The sequence below is a fragment of the Dendrobates tinctorius genome, unplaced genomic scaffold (assembly GCF_039654945.1).
Source record: "Dendrobates tinctorius isolate UK_male_01 unplaced genomic scaffold, ASM3965494v1 ptg000075l, whole genome shotgun sequence".
NCBI classification, from domain to species: domain Eukaryota; kingdom Metazoa; phylum Chordata; class Amphibia; order Anura; family Dendrobatidae; genus Dendrobates; species Dendrobates tinctorius.
In genome coordinates, this window is record NW_027361743.1 from 19,470,001 (window position 1) to 19,496,989 (window position 26,989).

Sequence of the window (26,989 nt, forward strand, 5' to 3'; positions counted from 1 at the left end):
ATGGGTGCGTATGGGTCCTGTTCGGAGCAGTGCCGCTATTTCCGTCATCACGGGTGACTTATTCCAGAGTTTTATCTTTGCTTTCTTTTTTTTTTTTTCTTTTTTTTTAATCTTGTTTCTTTTCTGTTCAGGATAGAAATAGAAGATTCGGAAGCGGTGGGAATTTCCAATATAATCAGTAACTTAATCACCATTTTTCCGCGCAATATACTGACTGCCATTCCTAACGACCTGTTCTCATCTTTTGTGAACTGCCTCACACACCTCACGTGTTCCTTTGGAAGAAGTGCGGCCCTGGAGGAAATAGTAAGTAACGGCGCTCGTTACTCCTCGAGGGAACGTTTCATCCGGCTGTAGAACGGCACTGAAGTCTGGGTGAACCAGGGGCATTGTAGTGGGGAGGGCGGTGATAGGGGTTGTATTTGTGAGAAGACATACCTATTCCTGCGTGGTTAGGACATTATTCTCCATTACATGATACCCATATGCGCTTAGGATAGGTGGCATAAGACACCTCTGATTAAAGGGATTTGGTTTGAACAGTCATTCTGGGCTAAGTATAGGCACTCGTTGCACCCTTGGGGTGGCCAAACATTTAAGTGCACCTTCCTACCAACTTGTTTTCCATCGAATTCCTCCTTCTCTGCCTCTATATTGCCAGAGCTGTCAATCAAAGAAAAGGGGGAAGAGATGGTGGGAAGGTGCACGGAAATGTTTGACCCCCGCCATGGGTGCACAGAGATTGTGTGCTTCATTTGAACTGTCATTCTGTGCTGATAGTCCCTTTTTAACACTCCTCTCCAAGGTGAAGAAAAGGATCAGGCATATCAGTACCCAACATGCCCAATCCTTTTTTCCTAAGCTTCTGCTTTCAGTTAAAAGTTGTCTCCACCCACATTACATGGTCAGCTGGTTTTGCCAAAAAGCAGCACGATCACGCACAGTATGGCCATCATTATTGATGTCGTCTTTTGGACATGGCGTCACACAGATCAGATTACAAAAATATTTAAAAACACAGGTTTTATTGTTTTTATGTAACAAAATAGGTAAAAAAGTTTGTGTGTGTCTGTAATATATATATACACACACCTGTTGGTGAAGTAAGAAAAATATAGGCATACATTACATTTATAGGCTGAAATGGCTATAAATTGGCATGCACATCTGTATTCACCCCTTTTGTTATGAAGCCCCTAAAAATTTCTGGTGCAAGTAATTATGTTCATAAGTCACATGCTTAGTGAGAGGGAGTTCCCCTGTGTGCAATCTAAGTGTCACAAGGGCTGTCAGTAGATACACTTTTTTCTGAAAGGCCACAGAGGCGGCACCACTAACCAAACACCACGAAGACCAAGGTGACATCCATCCAAACAAGACAGGGACAAAGTTGTTGAGAAGAACAAGTCAGGGTTGGGTTCTAAAAATAAATAAATATATATATATATATATATATATATATATATATATATATATATATATATATATATATATCTCCATCCCAATCTCTGATGATCTCCCGGAGCACCATCAAATCCATTATCATCAAATGGAAAGGACATGGTACCCCAACAAGCCTGCCAAAAGAGGGACGCCCACCAAAACTCTCAGGCCGGGCAAGGTAGGCATTAAATAGAGAGGCTGCACAGAATCCAAAGGTAACCCTGAAGGAGCTGCAGAGTTCCCAAGCCCAGACTGGAGTGTCTGTTCATACGACCACAATAAGCCGTACACGCCATAGAGATGGGTTTTATGGAAGTATGTGTGCAGAAAAAAAGCCTTTACTTATACACAAAAACTGTGAGGCTCCTTTTAAGTTTTCCAAACGACATGTGAGACTCACCAAATGTATGGAGAAAAGTGCTCTGTTCAGAGGAGACCAAATTTGAACTTTTTGGCCACCAAAGTCACCACATCAAGAACACCATCCCCACAGTGAAACATGGTAGTGACAGCATCGTGCTGTGGGGATGTTTTTCAGCAGCAGGGATAGGAAAATGGTCCGAGTCGATGGGAAGATGGATGATGCGAAATATGGTGATATTCTTGAGCAAATCCTGTTTGTCAGTGATTTTCAGACTGGAACGGAGGTTCTCCTTCCAACAAGACCCAAAGCATACTGCTAAAGCAACGCTCGAATGGTTTTAGGGGAAACCTGTCAATGTTTTTGAGTGGTGTAGTGAAAGCTCAGACCTTTAATCCAATTTAGAATCTGTGTTCAGACCTGAAGATTGCTGTTCATCTGAGGAAACCATCTAATTTAAGGAACTGGAGCAGTTTTGCATTCAGTAATGGGAAAAAATCAAATTGGCAAGATGTGGAAAGGTCATTGAGACGTGTCTAAAGCGATTTGCAGCTGTAATTGCTGCAAAAGGAGGCTCTACAAAGTACTGACTTTAGGGGGTGAATAGTTATGCACACAAAAAGTGAAATTCCTGGTTGAGGTAGCAAAACACAAATGAATGCAGAGGGGGTGAATTATTTCGCAAGCCACTGTAAAATGGAGGGTTGCAATATTCTAATGGGATACATCTTCGTTACGTGTTTTTCAGTGATTTTGTTTACCTAGCTTCAGCCCAGTCGTAGACATGAGATTAATTTCTCTTAACTTCACCATAAGGCCGAGTTCACACTGCAGCTGAAAACTACAACAGGCCTGTACCATAGCGATCTTTCCATGGTGCCCCTGCACATACACTTAATCTTTCAGGCAAACAGCGGTTTTCTGCCTCACAGTGACTGCTTCGTGTGAACACAGCCTTAATTTTCCCTACTGGTCATGATTTGTTTTATTTTTTCCTAATAAGAAAATTAGCGTATATCCAATAATTCAGACTTTGACAGAGGAGCAAACAAGTCAAAAGATGATTATGAGAGTGGGGAAAATAAATTGGTCTTGGCGGTATAATTTGCATATGCCATTGAATGCCTTGAGGCACTACACTTGTATAGGTCCATGTGATTGACTGTCCAGCAATCCAGAGGATCACACTGCAGGAGGAGGAGATCTATAGAGTATAGATCTATATTGTAGATGTGCATTCAGGCTTTAAACAAGGTGATGTTCCGACACATTATGATATTTTTTTTATTTTTCATTTTGGTTTGAGTATAGCTTATCAGCATCCTCTTGAAACTTCAGATGCTTCAGCCGGTGTACGATGTGGTGAGAAAGTGTTAGAGTGTTAAAGATCGGCAGCTTTGAACAAGGTCCAAAAATAATTTCTCTCTCTCTCTCATGAGTTGTTTCCGTGGCTTCTCCTTATGTCAGCTTGGCACTTTCTACAACGAGAGGATGTTACCCCTTAACTCCTGTCAGAGGCCTTTCATGCATCCAAGTCGGGCCTCTTGCGTTGCACTGATGAGGGATATATACCCTGAAACACATTTCTGTAAATGTCTGGTTTGGCTGGGGCACAAGACAGACGGGTGAGCGGTGTGTGTGATTGACATCGCTCACCTCCGTGCCTGCGCACCGACCGTCACTGTGCTGAATGTCTGCGGCTGGACGAAGATGCTGGGTGGCCGCAGACATTCACCCATGGCATTTCGCCCCCCCCCCCCCCCCCCCCCGAAGTGCACCTTCGCGGGGAGGCAGCGCTCTAGGTAGGTGTCTCTCCTGCGTGCTCCTCATCATGACCCTGAGTACAAGTCCTCTACCTCTCTGAAGATGCATTTTGCATATGGATTGATAGACCGGACATGCAGGAATTGTATTCATATCATATGTTACATTAATCGTATGTTTTTTTTCTAAGGGGATATCGGGGTTATCCAAAAGGCCACTTGTTTTCCACAAAAAGCATAGTGTCTTACCCATGGAACGTGTCTGGACAATGTAGCCCTCGCATTAATCTGATCAGAAATGGCTATTGCGGCGAATCCCTTTTTTAAAACCTTCATACACAGCATGAAAACAAGTCATGCGTGGAGCGCTCCCGGCTTTGACAGTTCTCTCCAGCTGCCGGCTCTCCAGCAGTCCTGCTATATGATCTCCTGACCAAGTCACAGCAGCTTTGAACTGGGTCGTCTAGACTGTGGAGATTATACGGCAAGCATAAAGGATTTAGCGGCTATGATACGACACCCTTATGTTTATATACACAGTCCACAATGTAAGGTTGCCGCAGCTTAGTAAGTGTATACTCTTGTTCCTTTAGGTTTGGCCCATAGGTCCGGGATTCACCCGATTCATTGTTCAAGTTGATTAAAGAATAGCTAGTATAAGAAAACTTTACACTATAATTTTATATTTAAAGGTAATTTATATGACAATTTTAACTTTTTTTTCCTTCTCTCTCTGTCTTTTACGTGCAGCTTGACAAAGATGACATGGTGTATATGGAAGCCTATGATAAGCTGCTGGAATCCTGGCTCACGTTAGTGCAAGATGATAAACATTTCCATAAAGGCTTCTTCACCCAGCATGCCGTCCAGGTGTTCAACTCCTACATCCAGTGCCATTTAGCTGCTCCAGATGGCACCCGGAACTTGGTGAGTGTTTTTCTTTTTTGTTAAAGTTAATCTTCCCATTGTTCAGATTGGCAAACGTTAAAGAAATCCTCTAAAACTTCTTCAAAAACACACATACATATTAAAGCAGACGCTGATTAATTCTGCTCAAAAACTTTGCAAATTAAAACCCCAAGGAAAAATAAATATTCCAAAACTTTTTTTTTTTTTTCTTCTTTTTTTCAAATATATTTCGGAAAAATAAAAGTTTCTCCAAAACGAAAAGGAGCGGTTCCTGAAGTGGTTTTCACACTCAACCAATTAAAGAACAGTGCAGGTGCATCCGGTTTTACAAAGGGTCGAATCCATAAGCCGCACACCTGTCTTTGCCATATATCTGTTGAAAAATGCGTTCTAATTTCGCCATGTCTGATCTAACCCTGAATGAGAAATCTTCAGCTACATTGTCTAAAAATTCAGTAATCGGTAAAATTACAAATTGTTTGTAGAAACAAACAACTTTGCAACTTAACGCTTACTAAAAATATTCTCCGAAATGGAAGGACTTTTAATTAATAGTGTACAATTTGTTACCTAGGTGAGCGGCCTGTAACCTAGGCAAGGAGCATTCTCTGTGTTTAGAGCCTTCTCGCACCACTCTGAATATGGGTGGATAGGTGAATCCCAACCGCTCCAGTCCCCCTGTGCCTCCACCGTGCTGCAGAGATAACGTTGCCTCTGCTAGCTACATGGAAGGAGCCCTTCTCTGTCAGTGATTTCATTCTGGCAGAGGTTGAAACTCTTTTATCTGTCTTATTTTTTCTGATTTCTGACCATAGACCACTTAAAAGTAGAAAGTGCTTGGAAACAAAGAGACTGTAAAAGTCAAACGATGCAAAATTTTAATGCGCTCTAAATGGGAAAAAAAAATAATTTCCTACTTTTAGTCTTTTTACCAACATTTGGAGCTAAAAAATTAAGTCACTGCTCCTTTGAAGTGATTATGCATACTTCTCTTTTTAGGGAAAATTTTCAGGAGGATCTGTTGATTTAGTCACTTAAATGATTTTTTTTTTTTTTTTTTTTTTTAACAGTTTGGATTTTTTTTTTCTCCATCGCCCTTTGATACAACACTGCACGTTCTCCATTTAGCTCATCATTATTATTATGTCCTATTAACATGGTTGTCGGTGGGTGCAGAGTTCGTGTGATGCTTGATGCATCCAGTGTCGGACTGGGACGCCAAGGGCCCACCAGTAACCAACTCCAGGGCCCCAGTTTTTATCTACATGTAAATGTGACATTATCCTCAATCACAAGTTTATATAACAATGAACTTGCTAAATGAATAAGATGCCGCCTTTGTCTGTACATAGTGATTCAAGTATATTGTGCCAAGTACTGCTCATCTAAAGCCCCCGTTACACATAGCGATATCGCTGTAAAGTCACCGATTTTGTGTCGTAGCAGCGATATTGCTACATGTGATACTTACCTCCGACCGGCTCCCCCGCTGATTATCGCTTGTCGCGCGAGAAGGTCCTGGATCATTTCTTGTCAGGCGCTTCCTGCTGGGCTTCCTGTGGCACCGACGAGCGACGCGTGGACGCGGGCGGGAGGACGTCAGGATCGCCGCGTCTGACAGGTAAGTAGCGACCCCCGACCCCAGCGATGTCGCTGGTGAGATCTGCCTGTGTGGCAGCTCACTAGCGACCACTTAGCGATGCACCAGCGATCCATATCGTTGTCGGGATCGCTGGTGCATCGCTAAGTGTAACGGTACCCTAAGAGTGTGGTGGCCCACCGGAGGATTGTACTGTTCTCCAGTGGGCCAGTCCAAGCCTGGATGAATCTACTGTATCTGTAATGACTCGTCAGTAGGGAGCTGCGTTGTGACTAGTACACCATGTCCTCTGATTCCTTTTCAACTCTTCACCCTGACACTAGAGCGGACAATCCTCAGAAAACTCTGTACTTTGTTACAGGCATGTCGCTCAGTTAATCCACATATATAGGTTGCTAAGGGCAAAATGCTAATGCAATTGGAGTAACAAGTGTCCTCTCTATAGGACGGGGGGAGCCTCGCTCTATCAAATAAGTTATTTAGCTCAAAGTAACAAATTAAAGCACAGCTGACATGCCGCAGCTCGACTTGGTTTCAAAGCGGTAGCCAGGGCTTACAAATGGATAGGAAGCTCTCTGTAGTCGGCAGCTGCAGCTTTGATGTCACCAAAAGAGACGTGTTTGGTGGTTTAGATTAAGGAGAGACAGGAATCCGGGACGTGTGCGGAGAGAAGTGCTGAAGTGTGTAGCAGATTTTCTTCGGGATGCCCGGCTAATGCTCCGCACCCACTTTAATTTTCATATTCGCATAATGTATCATGGTGATTAGCGATGGCATTGCAGCCTCGTGGAGAATACCCTGACATTTGCCGCAAGCCTGCATCCATTAAATATGTGGCCATTTTTGAGTCTTGAGCCAGTAGAATTTGGCAACTGTTTGCTTTTTGTACAGATTTAAAAAATACTTGAAAAAATTGTGTTACACAGTCCTGACGTGGGAAATTTGGTTTATGGGGTAATGTTACTCCACCTTTTGGCTTATGGAGTCTTATAGGCCAGGAGATAGCCCCTCTGGAGAAAAAAAAAAAGTTTTGTAAATTAGTAGAGATAATGCAAAGCGATTCACCAGTCTAGTGGCCACATTAGTAATTTGCGTCATTCGGACTGGTGCCCTGCAAACCGTCTCTTGCTGAACTGCATCGCATTCTCGTTTGCACATGGACACACGAGAAGGAATGGAATGAAACTGAAAGGGAGAAGAGACAGATTAGATATTAGAGAAAACTCTTCGACAGTGAGTGTGATCAGTGAGGGGAACAGGCTGCCACAGGAGATGGTGTGTTCTCCTTCAATGGAAGTCTTCAAACAGAGGCTGGACAGACATCTGTCTGAGATGTCGTTTCCAACTCCAACATTCTATGATCCTTTGCTCCTTTATTGATTAGTGAGCCTGGCATGACTGTATTGTTGCGGTGTGAAGCATGTGTGTCTCTCCAGGCCAGATAGTCAAGAGCCGTGGATGCTGGCATGTAGACGGCTGTTTGCAGGGCTCCCATTCGGCAGCCAAAGACAAAGTTTACTTTTTCTCTTTTTAATAATCATAATGTAAAAAATCCTTTCCAAAAGTGTTTTAAAAATTCACGTTTCCAGATTTAAACAATAAGTTATCTTCTGATGACTGCTTCTCCACAAGCCTGGGGGCTGCCGGCCCTCACTGGGCATAGATTGGGTGTACAAGAGTAAGTCCCCACCGGACGGCCGTGCAGAAGACTCACCAGTGCAGGTGAAATCTGCAGCAGAGCACCGTATTGGACAATGCAATGAGATTTTACAGCTCTCTCATCCACGTGCTGCTGAATATTTCTGCACGATAATTGGCGTACATATTAAAATCTGCCACCACGTCATTTTTCTGATTTCTTTATGGATTTTACCTTTAACTGTAGCCAGCTGAAATCTGCAATGAGTCCGCAGCATGTTACCGAGACTCTGTCTGCTTTGGACTGGCACGGTTTCTTATAGTCTCTCCCTCCCCCCCCCCCCCCCCCAAGGATAAACCCTATCGATTAGCAGCGGTTCCGGCAAAAAAAAAAAAAAAAAGCTATAATAGGACTGTAGCGCCGCCACTGGACAGGTCAAGCATTACACAATTTCAGTTGCGATCGGTGGCCCAAGATTTTCTGTTTGGATACTGGAAAATGTTGTATTATTTATTTACATATTTTTGTGTGGGAAATAAATTTAATTTTGTTTATGTAATATAATTTTGTTATAAATATATTAATTTTTTTTATTGCTGCCCAGACTGCTAACGGAGTTGCCTCTCGAGAGGAGGAAGAAATAAATGAAATTCAGGAAGATGACCGCGACTTATTTTCTGACCAGCTGTCCAGTGTGGGCATGCTGGGGAGGATAGCAGCGGATCACTGCATACCTCTGCTGACGAGGTAGGGGACGTTCTGCTTTTTATTAGCGGTAGACTTCTGCTGAAACCATTTTTTAGAAATGGTAAATTCCAAGAATATTACCTGTATAGCAAATAAAGATTTTTTATTTCTTACACCATTAATGTACAATGGACACACAGACTTATTCATTTAAGGGGGTTTTCCATTTTCAGTAAAGTGGCCCAAACGCTGTAAGAAACTAATCGGGCACTCTCCCTCCCCGGTTCCATCACTGGCTTTTAGCCGCTCCTGCGGTGTCTGTGTTTTGGCTGCAGCCCTGACGTCATGTCAACAGCTTGTCACCGCCGCAGCCGTTCACTGTACTCAGGGGCTCGTGTCGTCTACAGCTGCTCTGCGCTTATCACCACTGTAATCAATATCAACGTAACCCTGCAGCCAAAACACTGCGGCCAGAGCAAGGGTCCAGAGCCAGCGCTGGGCATTGCAGGAGTATTACAGCGTTTAGGGTCTTTTTCTTGAAAATGGAAAACCCCTTTAAGAATTTATCCAAAAAACAGTTAAGGTAAGTTCACACTAGGTGTTTGTTTTTTCAGCATTTTTTTTTTTTGCAGCAAAACCTGATCTCTTGGCAGGAAAGAAGCTGCAGAAAAAAGCACGTTTTTACTTGGTTTTTTTTGCGGTGTTTTTGGCATGCTATATTTGCCTTTTGTGCATGCTGATAAAGTTGAGGGTTGGGGAAAAAAAAAAGTCTCTCATTCCATAGAATTAGGCTTTGGCACAAGAAACGCAGCAAAACCTACCACCTGCATTTTTGTCGTTGTTTTTTTCACCACTCATTCAAGTCAATGAGTGAAAAAAGTTGAAAACATTGACATGCTCGATGTAGATTACACTTTTTAATAAAAATGACCCATGGGAAGCCATGCCGATGAATGCATGAAATAAAATAAAAAATCCTTACCCCTAGAATCTGCCTTATTCTGCTGCCCTGACAGTCGCCACCAGACCGGAAGCAACTTCTAGACCCTGCAGCCTATCAGCAGCATCAGCAATCAGGTCACTAGTGGCATGACATCACCACTTCCGGTCTGGTGGACACTGCCGTGGCGCCATTGATGGAGCAGAGGATGGATTCCATCTGTGAGTATGGCTTTTTTTTTTTTTTTTGTCAGGATGGGTTTCCATTGGTTACTATATATATATATATATATATATATATATATATATATATATATATATATATATATATATATATATATTGACCCTTTTTAAGCAGTCAAATCCATTAGTAAACCTGACTGCACAGACTGTAACCCTTATCCTGTTTTTCATGATTGACGTTTGAAGCTGATTTTTGAGCAAGCCAAAGTTCAGACTCGGCTGGTTATAAATGAGCTAAGCTGGTTTAGGAGAAGAGAGACGTGTTACAGGTTCTCCTGGAGGACTGAGGGGTGCCCCTATTATTCATCCTGCAGTCTGCTATGTACTATGATGCACAGGGGCTGTAGAAAATAAACATGACTGCACAGAGTGGTAAATCAGATATGTAACTTGTCTTTCAGCTTATTAGAGGATCGAGTAACGAGACTTCACGGGCAGCTACAAAGGCACCAGCAGCAGTTATTGGCCTCACCGGGCACAGGGTCAATAGACAATAAGGTGCTGGATGATCTGTACGAGGATATTCACTGGCTCATTTTAGTTACAGGTTAGTGATGCTACTTCATGAACTTGTTATTTGCATGGCTCCTTCACCAATGGAAAGGTTTGCACATATCCTAGGCCTCAATTAAGGGGAACCTGGAAATGTAGTGCAATTTACAGGAAAGTTGTGGAGCTGGAGGAGCTTCGCAGATTGATATATAAGTCCAGTGGGCAGTCCTGTCATGACTGACAGCGGTTTGTGTACTCTCTTATCTGTGACGTATAAGATGTCCCATTGGACTCTGAGCCAAGAATCCGCAGGGATTGCAATACTTGGTCATAGTAGACATTTACCTACCTCTATGTGTCTGATCAGCCTCTCTATATCAGGATGCCCTTAGAGGGCACTATGATTTCCAAGCTGGCAGATTCCCTTTAGAAAGAGAAATATTTTCTTACGTGGTCTTAAATTCGCTGCAAAATTTGCCTGTGATACATAAGAGGTAAGGAATAAGCCCATAGAATAAAATCTGCAGCATAACTTGGCATATAATCCGCAGTTCTGGCCAGTTTCTGTGCAGATATTCTCAGCAGCGAGTGCATGAGATGATGTAAAATCTCATTCACAATGCTTATATTGTAATGTGCAGAAAGCTGTATATTTAGAAAAATAAAAAAAATATATATATTTATATTATGACTTATATATTTATTGGATCCATTCATTTGATGGTTGGATCTCTTTCCTAGTTTTTGCTATGCAGCACAAGTCTTTAATGTGGAGTAGTATCGTGGCGTGGTGTATAAGCCATGGGGTGAGTTTGGCTCTATTGACAGCCTGCACATTTTAGGAACTGTCCTGGAATAATCTGTGTGACACAATCGGAGCCTCCTTCTGGGGTCAACGTGAAGCAGTCACTTTATACAGGAGGTTCCAGACAGGGTCAGTCTTCTGAGATCTTCAAGGAAGACCTCCCAGCAGAGGTCAAGTCAGTTTACTTCAGCTTCCCTATTGTATCACATTACAAGCGGTGTCACCGGAGCAGTCTGTGACGATGGCCCCCCGATCACACTGAGCTGCTGGTGTCATTACAACCCTTCACTCATTGACTTACAGATTGGTTTCATAGTTTTTATAGACAAAAGTCGCTCTATTGCGAGTTGGAGACTAAATGGCGGCAGATAAGAGAAGTGCTCACATTAACCTTACATCTGTCGCTGCAGGCTACCTCTTGGCTGATGATGCTCAGGGTGAGACTCCATTAATACCTCCAGAAATAATGGAATATTCAATTAAACAATCAACCGAGGTGGACATCAATACGACACTGCAGATCCTGGGATCTCCTGGGGAGAAAGCATCTTCTATACCTGGGTGTAACAGGACGGATTCCGTTATCAGGTCAGTCCGGAATTGTTCAGGAAATGTATTTATTTTTTTAAACAAAAATGTTTACCCAGGCATCAAATATTGACGAGCAGTCCTTAGAAAATTTTATCAATATGAGATTGGTTGGGGTGCAACACCTAGCACCCCAACCAATCAGCTGTCATTGAGTTTGGCATTACATCATCCGAAAAACTTCATTGACGCTCTGCGGAAGTCCCCTTTCCGTCCTGTGATTGGCTGCAGCAGTCTTGCTGCTGGTGGAAACGTGACGTCTCCTCCTTCTGTAGTGTATTTTTTTTCCTGTTTAAAGTCTCCATTGAATCTTTAATTTTGCCTGGATAACCCTTTAAATGATAAGACATTCTCTAAAGTGCAGCTATCGTTTCAAGAAAAACGAAAAAAGTGGTTTGGTACCGTGTTAGCCAGTAGAAAAAAATATATAAAGTGCTCTCGGTGAGAGAAACAAAATAGGAATCTTGTGAGTGTGATACCTTTTAATGGCTAGAGAATGATGTTACAAAGCAAGCTTTCGAGACAACTTGCGTCTCTTCATCAGGCTGATATAACAAAATATTTCTTCAAATATTCAAATATTTCTGCTAACAGCTAAATCAAATGGTCATTACTCCATGCTAATTCTCTTGGATCTCTCTGCAGCATTCGACACTGTGGATCATCAGCTCCTCCTCACTATGCTCCGTTCCATTGGCCTCAAGGACACCGTTCTCTCCTGGTTCTCCTCCTATCTCTCCGACCGCTCCTTTACTGTTTCTTTTGCCGGTTCCTCCTCCTCTCACCTTCCTCTTACTGTTGGGGTTCCTCAAGGATCGGTTCTAGGCCCCCTCCTCTTCTCCTTGTACACTGCCCCTATTGGTCAAACAATCAGTAGATTTGGTTTCCAGTACCATCTCTATGCTGATGACACCCAATTATACGCTTCTTCTCCTGACATCACGCCAGCCTTTCTAGAAAACACTGGCGATTGTCTAAACGCTGTGTCTAATATCATGTCCTCACTATATCTGAAACTGAACCTGTCAAAGACTGAACTCCTTGTGTTTCCTCCCGCTACTAATGTACCTACACCCGACATTGCCATTTCCGTCTGTGGTTCCACTATTACTCCCCAGCAACATGCCCGCTGTCTTGGGGTCATACTTGATTCCGAGCTTTCCTTTGCCCCCCACATTCGATCACTGGCTCGCTCTTGTCATCTGCACCTCAAAAACATTTCTAGAATTCGACCTTTTCTTACTTTTGACTCTGCAAAAACTCTTACTGTTTCTCTTATTCATTCTCGTCTCGACTATTGTAACTCTCTTCTAATCGGTCTCCCTCTTACAAAACTCTCCCCTCTCCAATCTGTCTTGAATGCTGCAGCCAGGATCATATTCCTCACCAATCGTTACACCGATGCCTCTACCTTGTGCCAGTCATTACACTGGCTACCCATCCACTCCAGAATTCAGTATAAACTTATTACCCTCACCCACAAAGCCCTCCATGGCTCAGCACCACCCTACATCTCCTCCCTTGTTTCAGTATACCACCCTACCCGCGCCCTCCGTTCTGCTGATGACCTGAGGTTAGTATCCTCAATAGTCAGAACCTCCCACTCCCGTCTCCAAGACTTTACACGTGCCGCGCCAATTCTTTGGAATGCACTTCCCAGGTCAATACGATTAGTCCCCAGTCCCCACAATTTTAAGCGTGTCCTGAAAACGCATTTATTCAGACTGGCCTATCGCCTCAACACATTAACCTAACCTATCCCTGTGTGGCAGAGCCAAAAATTTTACCATAACCAGGTTCCCAGCATCATGTTCCCACATGCTTTATGCATCCATTAGCCCTCTGTGTCTGTACTGTTACACACTTAACATTATGGCTGGTCCATACAATCAGGGCAACTGTTACCACCCACCTTTCGTGTCTACCTCTTTCCTCATAGACTGTAAGCTTGCGAGCAGGGCCCTCACTCCTCTTGGTATTTGTTATAATCTACTGTATGTGATTATTGTTATGCTGTAATGTCTATTGTCTGTACAAATCCCCTCTGAAATGTAAAGTGCTGCGGAATATGTCGGCGCTATAAAAATAAAATTTATTATTATTATTATTATTATTATTATTATTATTATTATTATTATTATATTATTATTATTAACATCATTCTCTATTGTTTGTTAGCCATTAAAAGGTATCACACTCACAAGATTCCTATTTTGTTTCTCTCACTGAGAGCACTTTATATATCGTTTCAAGAAAACTTGCATCAGAATTTGGGTGTTACACTTACTAGCTTAAATATATTTTATCGTTTTATCGGGATTTTGTGTGATACGCCAAGTAGCAAGTATACATAAAGTGAAAAGGAAAATAAAAAATGATGTGTGATAGCAAAAGTATACGTAGCAAGTATACGTGAAGTGAAAAGGAAAATAAAAAACGATTTACTAATTATTTTAAAAATATAAATCTGAAAATTGTGACCTGCATTTGTATTCAGGTGCCTGTTGTCTATTGCCCTGAGCACGGTGGCTCAGTGGTTAGCGCTGCAGCCTTGCAGGTTCGAATCCCACCAAGGGCAACATCTGCAAGGAGTTTGTATGTTCTCCCCGTGTTTGCGTGGGTTTCCTCCGGGTACTCCGGTTTCCTCCCACACTCCAAAGACATACTGATAGGGAATTTAGATTGTGAGCCCCATCGGGGACAGTGATGAAAATGTGTGCAAACTGTAAAGCGCTGCGGAATATATTAGCGCTATATAAAAAATAAAGATTATAGATTATTGCCCCTAAATAAAATCTTTAGTGACCAATTCTCTCCAAAAGGCACTTATTTTGTAAATTGAGTCCACCTGTGCGTAATTCATTCTCAGCATAACTTCAGCTGCTCTGTGAAGGCCTCAGAGGTTTGCGTGAAAACATTAGGGATCAAATTGCATCATGAAAACAAAGGAACACACCAGACATGTCAAGGATAAAGTTGTGGCAAAGAGTAAAGCAAGGTTAAAAACAATAGCCCAAGCTCTGAACATCTCGCAGAGCACTATTCAATCCATCATCCTAAAATTAAAGTAGTATGGCCCAACTGCAAACCTACCAAGACATGACTGTCCACCTAAACTGCCATCCCAAGTAAGGAGAGAACCAATTAGGGAAGCAGCCAAGATGCCCAAGGTCACTCTGGAGGAGCTGCAGAGACCCGCAGCTCAGGTGGAAGAACCTTTCCACAGGACAAATATTTCTATTACGGTATTATTTTAATATTCTGCTCATTCTTCTTGGCATCTTTGGATGGTAGGAATCTGGTCTTCAGGTGTTCTCACTCTGCCTTCAGCAGCTTTCATTCTCTCATTCAGTCTTCTTAAGTCACACTTTATCAGGGACACTTCATCTTTGAGACTGTCCATAGGCATATTCATGGAGGCCAGAGTGGTATTACAGAGTGAAACTGGTGCAAAAACATCACAGATAATTTATTCTACATGTAAAGACTCACCCTCCACATCTCTCAGATCAGAGTCCAAGCTGCACACCTGCGATTTTCAGGAGAAGCAGGATGGATAGTGCTGAAAGCAAAGATGCCATCTTAGAAACATCTTCTGCAACATGTGCTCCCGGGTCCCCCGGCTGTTCCTCCAGGTCAGGAGAAGTAGTACCTGGTCCCTCATGAGCCAGTCTGGCAAAGTGCTACAGGCGTGCAGCAACATCTGTCACTCTTTGAATTTCACACAGCTCCAGCAGCGCCATGTTGGAGAGCCCAGCCTCACGTCCCGCTCTGGGCTTCTGGCGCGTCATGGTGCAGGTTTTCGTCCACGCAACAAGAGCAGAGAGCTTGCAGGAGACCTTTAAAGTAGATAGAACCAAAATTCAGCCTTTGATATCCGGATAAATGAAGGATTATTGCAGGAGCTTCTCCATACATGTCGGCTAACCTCTCCTTGCAGGCCGCATCCCCCCACAGGGCATCTATTAGTCATGTACTCCACAAATCTGGCCTTTTATGGAAGAGTGGCGAGAAGGAAGTAATTTTTTTATAAACAAGCCATAGTCTTGCTTGCAGTTTTGAAAAGCTATGTAGGGAACACAACTAGGAATGTGTTCTCTGATCAGATGAGATCTTTTTGTACTAAATGCAAAACTGTGTGTAAGAAAACTAACACTGCACATCACCCTGAAAACACCATCCCCACCGTCACACATGGTGGTGGCAGCATCATGCTGTGGGAATGTGTTTCCTCAGCAGGGAAAGAGAAACTGGTCAGAGTTGATGGGAAAATGGATGAACTAAATAAAGAGCAATGCTTGAAAATAATCTTAGAGGCTGAAAAGCCTCAAGACTGGGTTGTAGGTCACCTTTCAGCAGGACAATGACCCTAAACATATTTCCCGAGCTACAATGGATGGTTTAGATCAAAGCATATTTGTGTGTGAATGGCCCAGTCACAGTCCAGACCTAAATCCCATTGGGAATCTGTCAAAACTTTGAAATTGCTGTTCACAGACGCTTCCATCCGAACTCATTGAAGCTAAAGCTAGTTTGCTAAGAAGGAATGAGCAAAAGTGTCACCTCCTTAGATGTGCAAAACTGGTAGAGAGATACCCCAAAGGGCTTGCAGCAGTAATTGCAGCGATGGGTAGTCCTACAAAGTATCAGGGTGGTGGAGGGGGTGCTGAATACAAATGCATGTCACAATTTTCAGTTTTATATTTAGAAAGCCATTTATCATTTCCCTTTTGTTTCACAAATACTTGCTACTTTGTGAACTGATACTATTGCGCTAAACAGCTAGAAAAAGGCATAGAAAAAAGACTGATTTTTTTTTTCTTCCTATGCCTCTTTTTCTCGCTGTTTAGCGCGATGGTATCAGTTCATTCAGTTATTTATTACCCTACGAGTTGCCGCACAGAACCCGCTCCCATTATCGGCATCAATCCTTTTGATGCCATGCCTATAGTCTGCTTTATTATTAGGAGGGATTCAGTAGCTGGGAGCCCATAAAATGATATATAACTGTGCCTGACCCCGGTTATTCTGTTGTAAACTTATTGCAGGGTTTACATTAAAATGATAACCTTTCTGATGACGCAGCCTATAAGAGACCATTTGTTAGACAATAAATCATTAATCTCTCTATTACAGGTTACTCTCTGCAGTCCTAAGAGCTTCAGAAGTGGAGTCTCGTGCCACGAGGGCAGATTTAACCCATCTTCTAAGCCCCCAAATGGGGAAAGATATTGTCTGGTTTCTGAAACGTTGGGCAAAGACTTACCTACTTGTGGACGAAAAATTGTACGACCAGGTAAGTATTAAGACCTCAGCAGCAGCACCGGCCGGGTTGTGTGCACGGCCGGCTGCAGAGTTTTTCGGCTCGGTGATGGACGGTGTTGATAATTTCTCCGCTCTTTGTCTCGTAGATCAGCATGCCGTTAATTACAGCGTTTGGTGCTGACACTGAAGGATCTCAGTGGATCATCGGCTATCTACTAGAAAAAGTGATCAGCAATCTGTCAGTGTGGAGCTCTGAGCAGGAGCTGGCTAATGACACTGTACAGCTATTAGTAGCCCTGGTAGAAAGGAGAGAGAGGTAAGTCATCTGCAGTTATTAGTCATACATTTCCAGGAGGACTAACAGAGGTATGGCACACGGGAGAATTTCAAGTAAAGATGCTTCCGAATAATTATTTGATGGAAAGTTAATTAATAAAACGGACTTGTTCGGAAAGTTTGGAAATGGCTGGGGAAACCATAAAAGCACAATAAGGTGTTAAAAAGGCGATACTGCTCACCGATGCGGCTGGATGAGAAACAGCATTGAAAGCGTTTCAAAGATCCCAGCTGCTGCAGCCCCACAGGCTGGCAGATCCAACATTGTGTTTAAGCAATTCGGAAGTTGCAGATAACCTGCGCTGCTGGTATTAGATCAAATAAAAGCTTTAGAAATCGAGAGAGGGCAACACGGGCGGTTTAATCTTGATGCGTTTCAAAGTATTCTTACTCCTTCAGGAGAACCATACAGCTCTGAAGAAGTAAGAATACTTCGAATCGCATCAAGATTTACCCCTCAATGACAGCCAATACGTCTTTTTACTGACCTGAGATATAAGAGAATATCATCCCCATACAGGTGACAGTCCGGCAGCTGTCGGCTGTCCACTATAGCTAACTTGCTTTATCACAAACGATCAGTGTTGGCACCGTCCATATCTGTTTAACCCCTTAGTTGCTGCTGTCAAAAGTGACTACATCAAATAAATGGTTAATCAATTGTGGGGGCTTGCGCTTTGATCTAATTGACACACCGAGATCATGATTTTGTGGTCCCGATGTTTGCCATAGCAGTTCATGGCCAAATAGCGGCCTTAGTGTCTCCCGGCTCTAGCGGTCGGTTCAGAAGTTAGCGACATTTAGGTGGTAAACACTTTTTCATTCCGGCTATACCACTTTGCATTAATTCCTGAAAATCACCTGAAGGGTTAATAAACTACCTGACAGCAGTTTTCAATATGTCAGGGGGTGCAGTTTTTAAAATGGTATCAAGTTTGGGGTTTTCCAATATATAGGACCCCCAAAGTCATGTCAAACCTGGATAGGACCCTCAAAAAAATAAATTTTGTAACTTTCCTTGAAAAAATGAAAAATTACTACTACATTTTTAAACCTCCTTAAAAGGCTAACAAAATAAATTAGCATTTTAAAAAATAGCGCTGATGTAAGGCAGACATGTGGGAAATGTTATTTATTAATGTTTTTGTGTGGTATGACTATCTGGATTAAAGGGATAATTGTTCAAAGTTTGAAAATTGCAATTTTTTTTTTTAACATTTTTGTCAAGTTTCTGATATTTTTTATAAATAAACACAAAACATATCAACCTAAATTTACCATTATCATAAATTATAATGTGTCACAAAAAAATCTCAAAATCAATGGGATTTGTTGAAGCGTTCCAGAGTTATGACCACATAAAGTGACATTGGTCAGAATTTAAAAAATTGGCCCCATCACTAAGGGGTTAAACCGCACGGTTACCCTCTCTTGAACTGGACTCCTGTATTGGATACAGTACCAGCAGCGCAGGTTACCGACAGCTTCCAAATTGCTTAAAAAAGTGAAAAGTTGTATTTATTAAAGGCCCATGTGCACAGTGTTTCCGCCCTGGCAGCGAGCCTTCTTCACATTGCCAAAGCCCAAATGTTGAGTACATTGGCTTTGAAAAGAAATCTATATTACACACAATCCAAGGACCAGTGTGATTCTGTTTTTGTAGGGACGTGGCCATGTTTTTCTAATCATGAACAACCCCTTGAAGTTTCTTGGATCCTGATTGAGACTTTGTTTTATAGAGCCAATTTAGTAATCCAGTGTGAAAACTGGTGGAATCTTGCCAAACAATTTGCACGGAGGAGTCCTCCCCTAAACTACCTGTCCAGCTCTGTCCAGAGGACTCTCATGAAGGCGCTGGTACTTGGAGGATTCGCTCACATGGACTCGGAGACAAAGCAGCAATACTGGACTGAGGTGAGATGTGATCTGTACTTTCTTGATACTTTTCCTCCGTTAAGTACAAATTCTCTTAGATTTGAGGCACTAATGAAGGGCACATGGGGAAAAAGTTTTTCATAATCTTGCAGTGCAGTAGAATAACCGATTCGCGTCTACACAGAACAGAGAAGCATCCGATCGGTTGGGGTGAAGACCACTGAGACCCCCCCCCCATACCTAGAAAGGGAGTCCAGTGTGTGAATGGAGCAGTAATGCTCTTGTATGATTTTTCTCTCCTTTTCCATAAAAACTATGGGATCTCTGTGCTTGTGATCAGCGGGTTCCTTGTGATTGAATCCTGACTTTCATTATGGGACAAAAACCCTTTTAGATTTCAGAATAATCCCAGGATATGTAAAATCAAAATTAATGGTTGTAATTAAATATCTCTTGTGCTTCCCCCTGATTTTATCTGTCACAGGTTTTGCAGCCTTTACAACAAAGGTTCTTGAATGTGATTAATCAAGAAAACTTCCAGCAAATTTGCCAAGAGGAGGAGGTGAAGCAGGAGATCACGGCCACGCTAGAAGCCCTGTGCGGAATAGCAGAAGCCACGCAGATAGACAATGTGGCCATCCTCTTCAATTTCCTTATGGACTTTTTAACTAACTGCATTGGTTTAATGGAAGTTTATAAAAATACCCCAGAGACTGTAAACCTTATTATAGAAGTTTTTGTAGAAGTTGCACATAAACAGATTTGTTACCTTGGAGAGGTAAGCATCGGCGCCCCATGATGGCTGTACAGGGACAAGTTTCTCGGTTACGGTCGTGAATGGTTGTCATGTTGGAGTCATCAGCTAATCTGCAGTTCACTGTCAATTTTAACATGATGAATTATTTTATATTTTTTTTTTGGGGGGGGGGGGGGGGGGGAGTACATTTATCTGCTGGAGCCGACAATCCTGAGGCTGGGATGGTTTTCTGGTCAAGTCTCTTGAATGAATGGAAATCAGGGACACTGTATAGTATCTGCTCATTTTTCCTAATGTCCATAAATTTCAGTGGTCAGCTGTGCACATGCCACCTTCTCTAGAAATAAAATCGCCCAATTCTCAGGATGTATGGCTATGCCAATGACATGTTATAAAACACTATGGTGATGGCCTAATCTGGCCTACAACAACAGGTTATGGAATGGACCCGTTGAGTAGGGCGTAACTGTGCACTACGCCTTTGGCCACACCGAGGGTGCTCAGAAGACCCCCTTCATTTCAATTTCCATTACTCACTGAAATGGGACAACCCCTTTACGGACTTGTAAATGGTGTCCTGCATAATAAAAAGGGAATAAAATGGTGTTCAGGTGTTTCTAGGACATAATTGTCTGAAGAGTAACTCGTAACCATGCTTAAATTTGAGTGGCTGCATAGATTGTGACCGTAGTCGAACGCTTGACTCCATCATCAGTTTTATTAGGGGCTTTATTAATTTTCAGTCAAAAGCCATGAATCTATATGAAGCCTGCCTGACCCTGCTTCAAGTCTATTCCAAAAACAACCTGGGAAGGAAACGTATAGACGTAACAGCGGAGGAGGATCAGTACCAGGACCTCCTGCTTATCATGGAGCTTCTCACCAATCTGCTGTCTAAGGAGTTCATTGACTTCAGTGACACAGGTATGACCAAGGCCACCGCCAGGGCGCGCGCCTCCAGCATTACTAGTATTTTCCTGTATATTGAGACACTTATTATTGTAATATTTCATCATTGTTCCCCCCCAGTCCATCACAAAACTTCTTGGTGTGCTATAGAGAAAGGTAACGTTGGCAGCCTGGACATCGGAATCTAATTGTTTTTTCTCCCTCACTTTCAGATGAGGTTTTCCGCCCCCATGAACAAGGACATGCAGGGAATAGGCCGGTGTCTGCAGCTGATGTAGTTTTATATGGCGTCAACATTGTGCTGCCACTAATGTCCCAGGACTTGCTAAAGGTTTGTGTTTCTTACTACTTTACTACGTTACTCTGCCTTTTCCCAGCATTTCTACCATGCCTGCGTAGTCCTAAACAGTCAGGCTATGTTCACACGTTACATGCCAAACGCAGCATTTTATTGTCCTGGCAAAGTGACGATTTCTGTAGTCTCGTACACACAATGCTTATTTTATCCGTGCAGTTTCAGATCTGCAGCATGTTTAAATTTTACAGTATTTTTCACCCATTTTAATGAAGAGGTTCATTTTTTTTGCAGCTTTTTTCGTGCCTACACATAAGTATTTGCAACAGATGTTTCTGAACGTGTGCACATACCCTTAAGGTTCCTTGGCCAAAAACAAGTGGTCATGAGCCACATGCTAATTACTTATCTCTAGCTGGGCTCTCACCCTGGTACAGTGCGTCTGCACATGTTGTCATTTTGCCTGAAGGGGCATTATTGATGTCCTCCACACTACCCCTAGTGCTGCAGAGACTGCAAGAAAAACATCGCTCCATGCCGAGTTTGATCCGATATTCAGATCACAATCCGCTATGCAAGTCAATGAGTCAGTGAGAAACATCGGACAGCAATTGGATGACATCTGAGCGAAGTTCGATTTTCTGCAGCCTCACACAATGGAGAAGATGGAGACCTGTTTTTCTCAATCTTCTCATCTGAGAGAATCTGATGAAACTCTGATCTGGTCATTTGCGTGACATGATTTTCTAAGATGAGAGAATACACGGTCAACTGCACCCGCCCTTAATCTGGTATAAACCGATCATTATTTAGGACTACACAGACCTGGTAGATGCGTTAGGAAGGAGCGGAGTAAGCAGGATAGTGGTGGTTTAGAATCGGAAAAATCCTTGAGACAGGTGCTTTATGGTGTCAGTGACACATTTCTGATCTCCCCACAGTTCCCATCATTATGTAATCAATACTACAAGCTGATCACATTTATATGTGAAATTTTCCCGGAGAAGATTCCACAACTTCCAGAAGATTTGTTCAAGAGCCTCATGTATTCTCTGGAGCTGGGGATGACCTCGTATCCTTTCGGTGACTTGAGTAGGCAGCTCGTCTCATTACAGTACAATGCCGCACCAAAATGTATATGAACCCTGTTTAAAGGAATATAAAATCAATACTACACACCACAGACACAGAGGAGGTGATGAATGAGGACAGATTTCGGTCCAGAAAATAACGAGTGTCATGTGATTTTCATGCGAGTACAATCCGATTTGAACACCTAGCATCCAATTTACATCCCAATGTGATCCGATTGCAATGCAGCTTTAACAAGAGCTTTTACGTAAAGCAATTCTCTATGTAATTTACACAGTTTTACAAGGACATTTTCTTCAAAATAGATAGAGCTAGATATCGATTGATAGATATAGATAGAGCTCATAGCCACACCTTGATATAGATATCTGTCTAGATGTGGACATGAGATCTGTCTATCTAGATGTGGACATGAGATCTGTCTATCTAGATGTGGACATGAGATCTGTCTATCTAGATGTGGACATGAGATCTGTCTATCTAGATGTGGACATGAGATCTGTCTATCTAGATGTGGACATGAGATCTGTCTATCTAGATGTGGACATGAGATCTGTCTATCTAGATGTGGACATGAGATCTGTCTATCTAGATGTGGACATGAGATCTGTCTATCTAGATGTGGACATGAGATCTGTCTATCTAGATGTGGACATGAGATCTGTCTATCTAGATGTGGACATGAGATCTGTCTATCTAGATGTGGACATGAGATCTGTCTATCTAGATGTGGACATGAGATCTGTCTATCTAGATGTGGACATGAGATCTGTCTATCTAGATGTGGACATGAGATCTGTCTATCTAGATGTGGACATGAGATCTGTCTATCTAGATGTGGACATGAGATCTGTCTATCTAGATGTGGACATGAGATCTGTCTATCTAGATGTGGACATGAGATCTGTCTGTCTAGATGTGGACATGAGATCTGTCTATCTAGATGTGGACATGAGATCTGTCTATCTAGATGTGGACATGAGATCTGTCTATCTAGATGTGGACATGAGATCTGTCTATTTAGATGTGGACATGAGATCTGTCTATCTAGATGTGGACATGAGATCTGTCTATCTAGATGTGGACATGAGATCTGTCTATCTAGATGTGGACATGAGATCTGTCTATCTAGATGTGGACATGAGATCTGTCTATCTAGATGTGGACATGAGATCTGTCTATTTAGATGTGGACATGAGATCTGTCTATCTAGATGTGGACATGAGATCTGTCTATCTAGATGTGGACATGAGATCTGTCTATCTAGATGTGGACATGAGATCTGTCTATCTAGATGTGGACATGAGATCTGTCTATCTAGATGTGGACATGAGATCTTTTTTCCTCACACATTGATTTGCATTGGCGAATCTCATCTGAGATACGAGGACAATCGCTTGCTGCAATTTTTTATTGTAGATGAGCAGTGACTCATAGATTAATATTGGTCAGAGTGCAATCCGATTTTTTTCTTTTTTTAATCAGATTGCATTTGTCCGTTTTCCTTGCAGATAAGTATGAGTCCTAAAGGTGTATCCAGGAAGGATGGGTCAACAGTAAGGTCAAGTGCTACCGACGTGATCACACCTTTCACCAACCACCTTTTGGAGGCTCATTGAGTTATATTCACACATGCAAATTTTCAGCAGAAAATCCGCAACACAACCTAAATGTCTTGTATGATATGTGCAGCAAAATACTTAAGAATGCTGGTGGTCTCAAATCCGTACTGCAGGTCGACTTCGACCATGAAAACCATTAGAAACTGGGAAACTGGAGAGTGTAAGCATGCACACTAACGAACATGTGAACCTAGAAATTTGTTGCATTTTAAGCTCCCTCCATTCTCACATCTTTATGCAGTTTCACTCTTTTGTGCTGGGTATGTAGATAGAGCTTGTGACTATGCCATCTATATCAGACCTTAGTCATCGACACCTTGTGCCGGCAGAGCAGATCGTTAACTTGTCGGCAAGGTATTCATTTCATTATCACAAACGGAACATATTTCCCCAAACATCCGGTTATTACAGAGGGCTAAATATTGTGCCGTACATATCCAGCATACAGTGGTTCTTGAAAGTTTGTGAACCCTTCAGCGTTTTCCTTATATCTGCGACTCTCAGATGTGATATTGGATCATTTTCATCAATAAAAAAGTAAACTTTTTACTCCATCATTTGATTTGTCTTTATCTATTTTTAGGACTTTTGTGAAAATCTATTTTTTTTTTTGTTTAAGTCAAATTTATGTAGAAATGTTAAAAAAAAATTCTGAAGGGTTCACAAACTTTGAAGTACCACACACTGTCCCACGTCTTATGTGACACTTGGCTTTCTATTGCATTAATGTCCTTAGCTGTACTAATAAGAATGAGCTCGGAGGTTTCCCAGCTCTGCCTGGAAGCATTAACCCCATTAGCAGAACAGTGTGCGAAAGCGCAGGACACCGACTCGCCACTGCTGGTAGCAACAAGGCACTTTCTGAAGGTAGGTACTGTAATTTCCTCTTTAACTCAATGTCTGCCTTAAGTGATCACCAATGGCTTCATGGTTCTTATTCACTCCACAGCTGGTCTTTGACATGCTTGTCTTACAAAAACACAACACGGAAATGACGACGGCCGCAGGGGAAGCATTTTACACATTGGTCTGCTTAAACCAGGTAAGATCAGCCCCAATTACTACTGCTTCATACTTCTAGTATCCCGTTGTACTGCTTTACAGTGGTCCTTTAATTGGCAGGGTGGTCCAGTGTTTTAATAGTAATGGTCTATCCCTTGGATCGGTTATCAATATCAGATCTGTTGTTCCCGGTGGCGGCCGGATGTGATCAGTTGCAGAGCTGAACAGCATAGCTCAGTCAGCTGTACAGTGGCCACAGAGGGGCACCTCATATCCAGTCCTATTCATTACAATAGGGGTGGATGTGTAGTACTCGGCCACTGAACAGCTGACAGAGCTGTGCTATTCTGCCTTGCAAGTGATCACATCCGGCTGCCACTGGGAACAGCTGATCGTAACGAGGTGCCACTTGTCAGACTCCTTACCGATTTTGATATTGAAGACCTTTCCTAAGGATAGACCGTCAATATAAAAGTATTGGAAAAACCCCTTAACCAATGACTAGTATAGCACGTCATGAGCGGGTATCAGTTCCTGCATCATGACATGAATTTAAGCTGTGACAGTTCTGTGACACACGGTGACGTCTCAGTCACAGACAGCTGACTTCCACGGCTATAGATGCAGGCACCAATTGGAGCAGTCGCCGCCCTCTGATCACTGTGATCAGTCAGGCAATTTGACCAATCATAACGTGATCGGCGGGAGGTGCTGAAACCGCAGAACTTCTCCACATGATCACCTCTGGGAGCTCGGCTCAGCTGACTACCGAGCTCCTGCTGTAACAGCCAGGGACGGTGCCCACACTGCCCATCGCTGATTAGTTCTCCAGATCAGGCTGGGTCTAACATGTTCTGCCAGTTTAATCTGACAGGTCTCACGCATTGCAGTACTTGGGGGCTCTGCAAACGAAGTCCACAAACTATTCTAGGAAAATCTGAGCTCGAGAAGTCAAATAGCGCTCTGTCCCTCCCGAGTCTTACCATGTGGCCAAACAGTACTGTACTGCCACATTCAGGAGAAATTATGTCACAAATTATCCTGAAATTTTAACCTATTTCCCCTTGAGAAAATGTAAAATCTGGGGCTAAAACAACATTTTAGTGGTAAAACTGTAATTATTTTTCCTTCACTGCCCAGTGGTATTAAATTTTGTGAAACACATGGTGTCAGCATGCTCACTGCACCCCTAGATGATTTCATTAAGAGGTGTAGTTTGTAAAATTTGGTCACTTATGGGGGGTCATGCTGTCCTGACACCCCAGCGGTTCTGCCAATGTGACATGGTGCCAGCAAACCATTCCAGGGAAATCTGCATTCCGATACGACTCTTCTTTCCCTCTTTTCTTTGAGCTTTGCACTGCGTTTGAAAAGTAGTCTTCCACCACTTATGGGGGTATTGCTGTATTCGGGAGACATTGCGTAACATATTATACTGCTCAATTTCTTCTATTTTCCCTTTTGAAAATTAAAAATTTGGGGCCAAAGGAACATTGTAATGGAAAAAATAAATTTTCATTTACTCAACCAAATATTATACAATTCTGTGAATCGCCTGAGGGTTCAAAATACTCACTACACCCCTAGATGAATTCCTCAAGAGGCGTAGTTCTCTAAATGGGGTCGTTTGTGGGGGGGTTTCCACTGTTTAGGCACATCAGGGGCTCTGCAAACACAACATGGCGTCTGCTAACCAGGGCTGTGGAGTCGGAGTCGTGGTCGGAGTTAGTTTTGGTTGGAGTCGGTAGAAATGTACCGACTCCGACTCCAGCTTTAAAAAAAAAATGTATTAATATTTCATAATTGAACTTTCATATGAATTTTATAAATGTTACTCAAATATATATGTTCTATCAAACTATGAACAACAGTGATAAGCAGTTCTGCTGGAGATAGAGACATTTCTTACTTCTTGTGTGTCACTGTTCTCCACTGCCCTTATCTAATCTTATACTTGGTTAACCTCATGCTGCCCCAACCCCCCTACTTACAATGTATGAAACTGAAAGTGAAAATGTGTTGCAAATTCTTAGTAGTAAAGCTCCTCCTCTAGACTAGATCATACTAGGTGTGCGTCTTCCAAGCATCTCACAGCTGCCTGCTACTCAGAAGAGGAAGACTGTAAGAAGTATTATCCTTTCAACAAACTTTGCATCAGTTAACTGTGAGTACATGAGGAATAATAACAGTATTACTGACCACTATATCAGTTGTACGACCTGGCAATAATTTTGTACAATTGTTTTTAGGAAAAACAATTGTCATTTGGATTGTGAATGCAGAATTAAAAACCTGAGAATGTCAAAGAAGCATCACATTAAATCAGCTGTATTTGAACATTTCACCATCACTCAAGATAGAAAACAT

At 42.4% G+C, this 26,989-nt stretch overlaps 1 protein-coding gene across 1 annotated transcript in view; it reads left to right on the forward strand.

The window, feature by feature from the left end:
• The window catches only part of XPO4 (exportin 4), a 175,300-nt gene that overhangs the window by 142,625 nt on the left and 5,686 nt on the right, over positions 1–26,989 (forward strand). The window contains exons 8-22 of the mRNA XM_073583047.1: positions 1–4; positions 132–306; positions 4,318–4,494; positions 8,320–8,462; positions 9,986–10,131; positions 11,292–11,469; positions 16,606–16,765; positions 16,881–17,050; positions 18,810–18,984; positions 19,430–19,723; positions 20,446–20,626; positions 20,824–20,942; positions 21,848–21,978; positions 24,370–24,487; positions 24,570–24,662. The exon at positions 1–4 is cut by the window's left edge and continues 154 nt beyond it. Of these exons, the coding sequence (XP_073439148.1) occupies positions 1–4; positions 132–306; positions 4,318–4,494; positions 8,320–8,462; positions 9,986–10,131; positions 11,292–11,469; positions 16,606–16,765; positions 16,881–17,050; positions 18,810–18,984; positions 19,430–19,723; positions 20,446–20,626; positions 20,824–20,942; positions 21,848–21,978; positions 24,370–24,487; positions 24,570–24,662 (2,264 nt within the window). The remainder of the gene's footprint in view (positions 5–131; positions 307–4,317; positions 4,495–8,319; positions 8,463–9,985; positions 10,132–11,291; positions 11,470–16,605; positions 16,766–16,880; positions 17,051–18,809; positions 18,985–19,429; positions 19,724–20,445; positions 20,627–20,823; positions 20,943–21,847; positions 21,979–24,369; positions 24,488–24,569; positions 24,663–26,989) is intronic.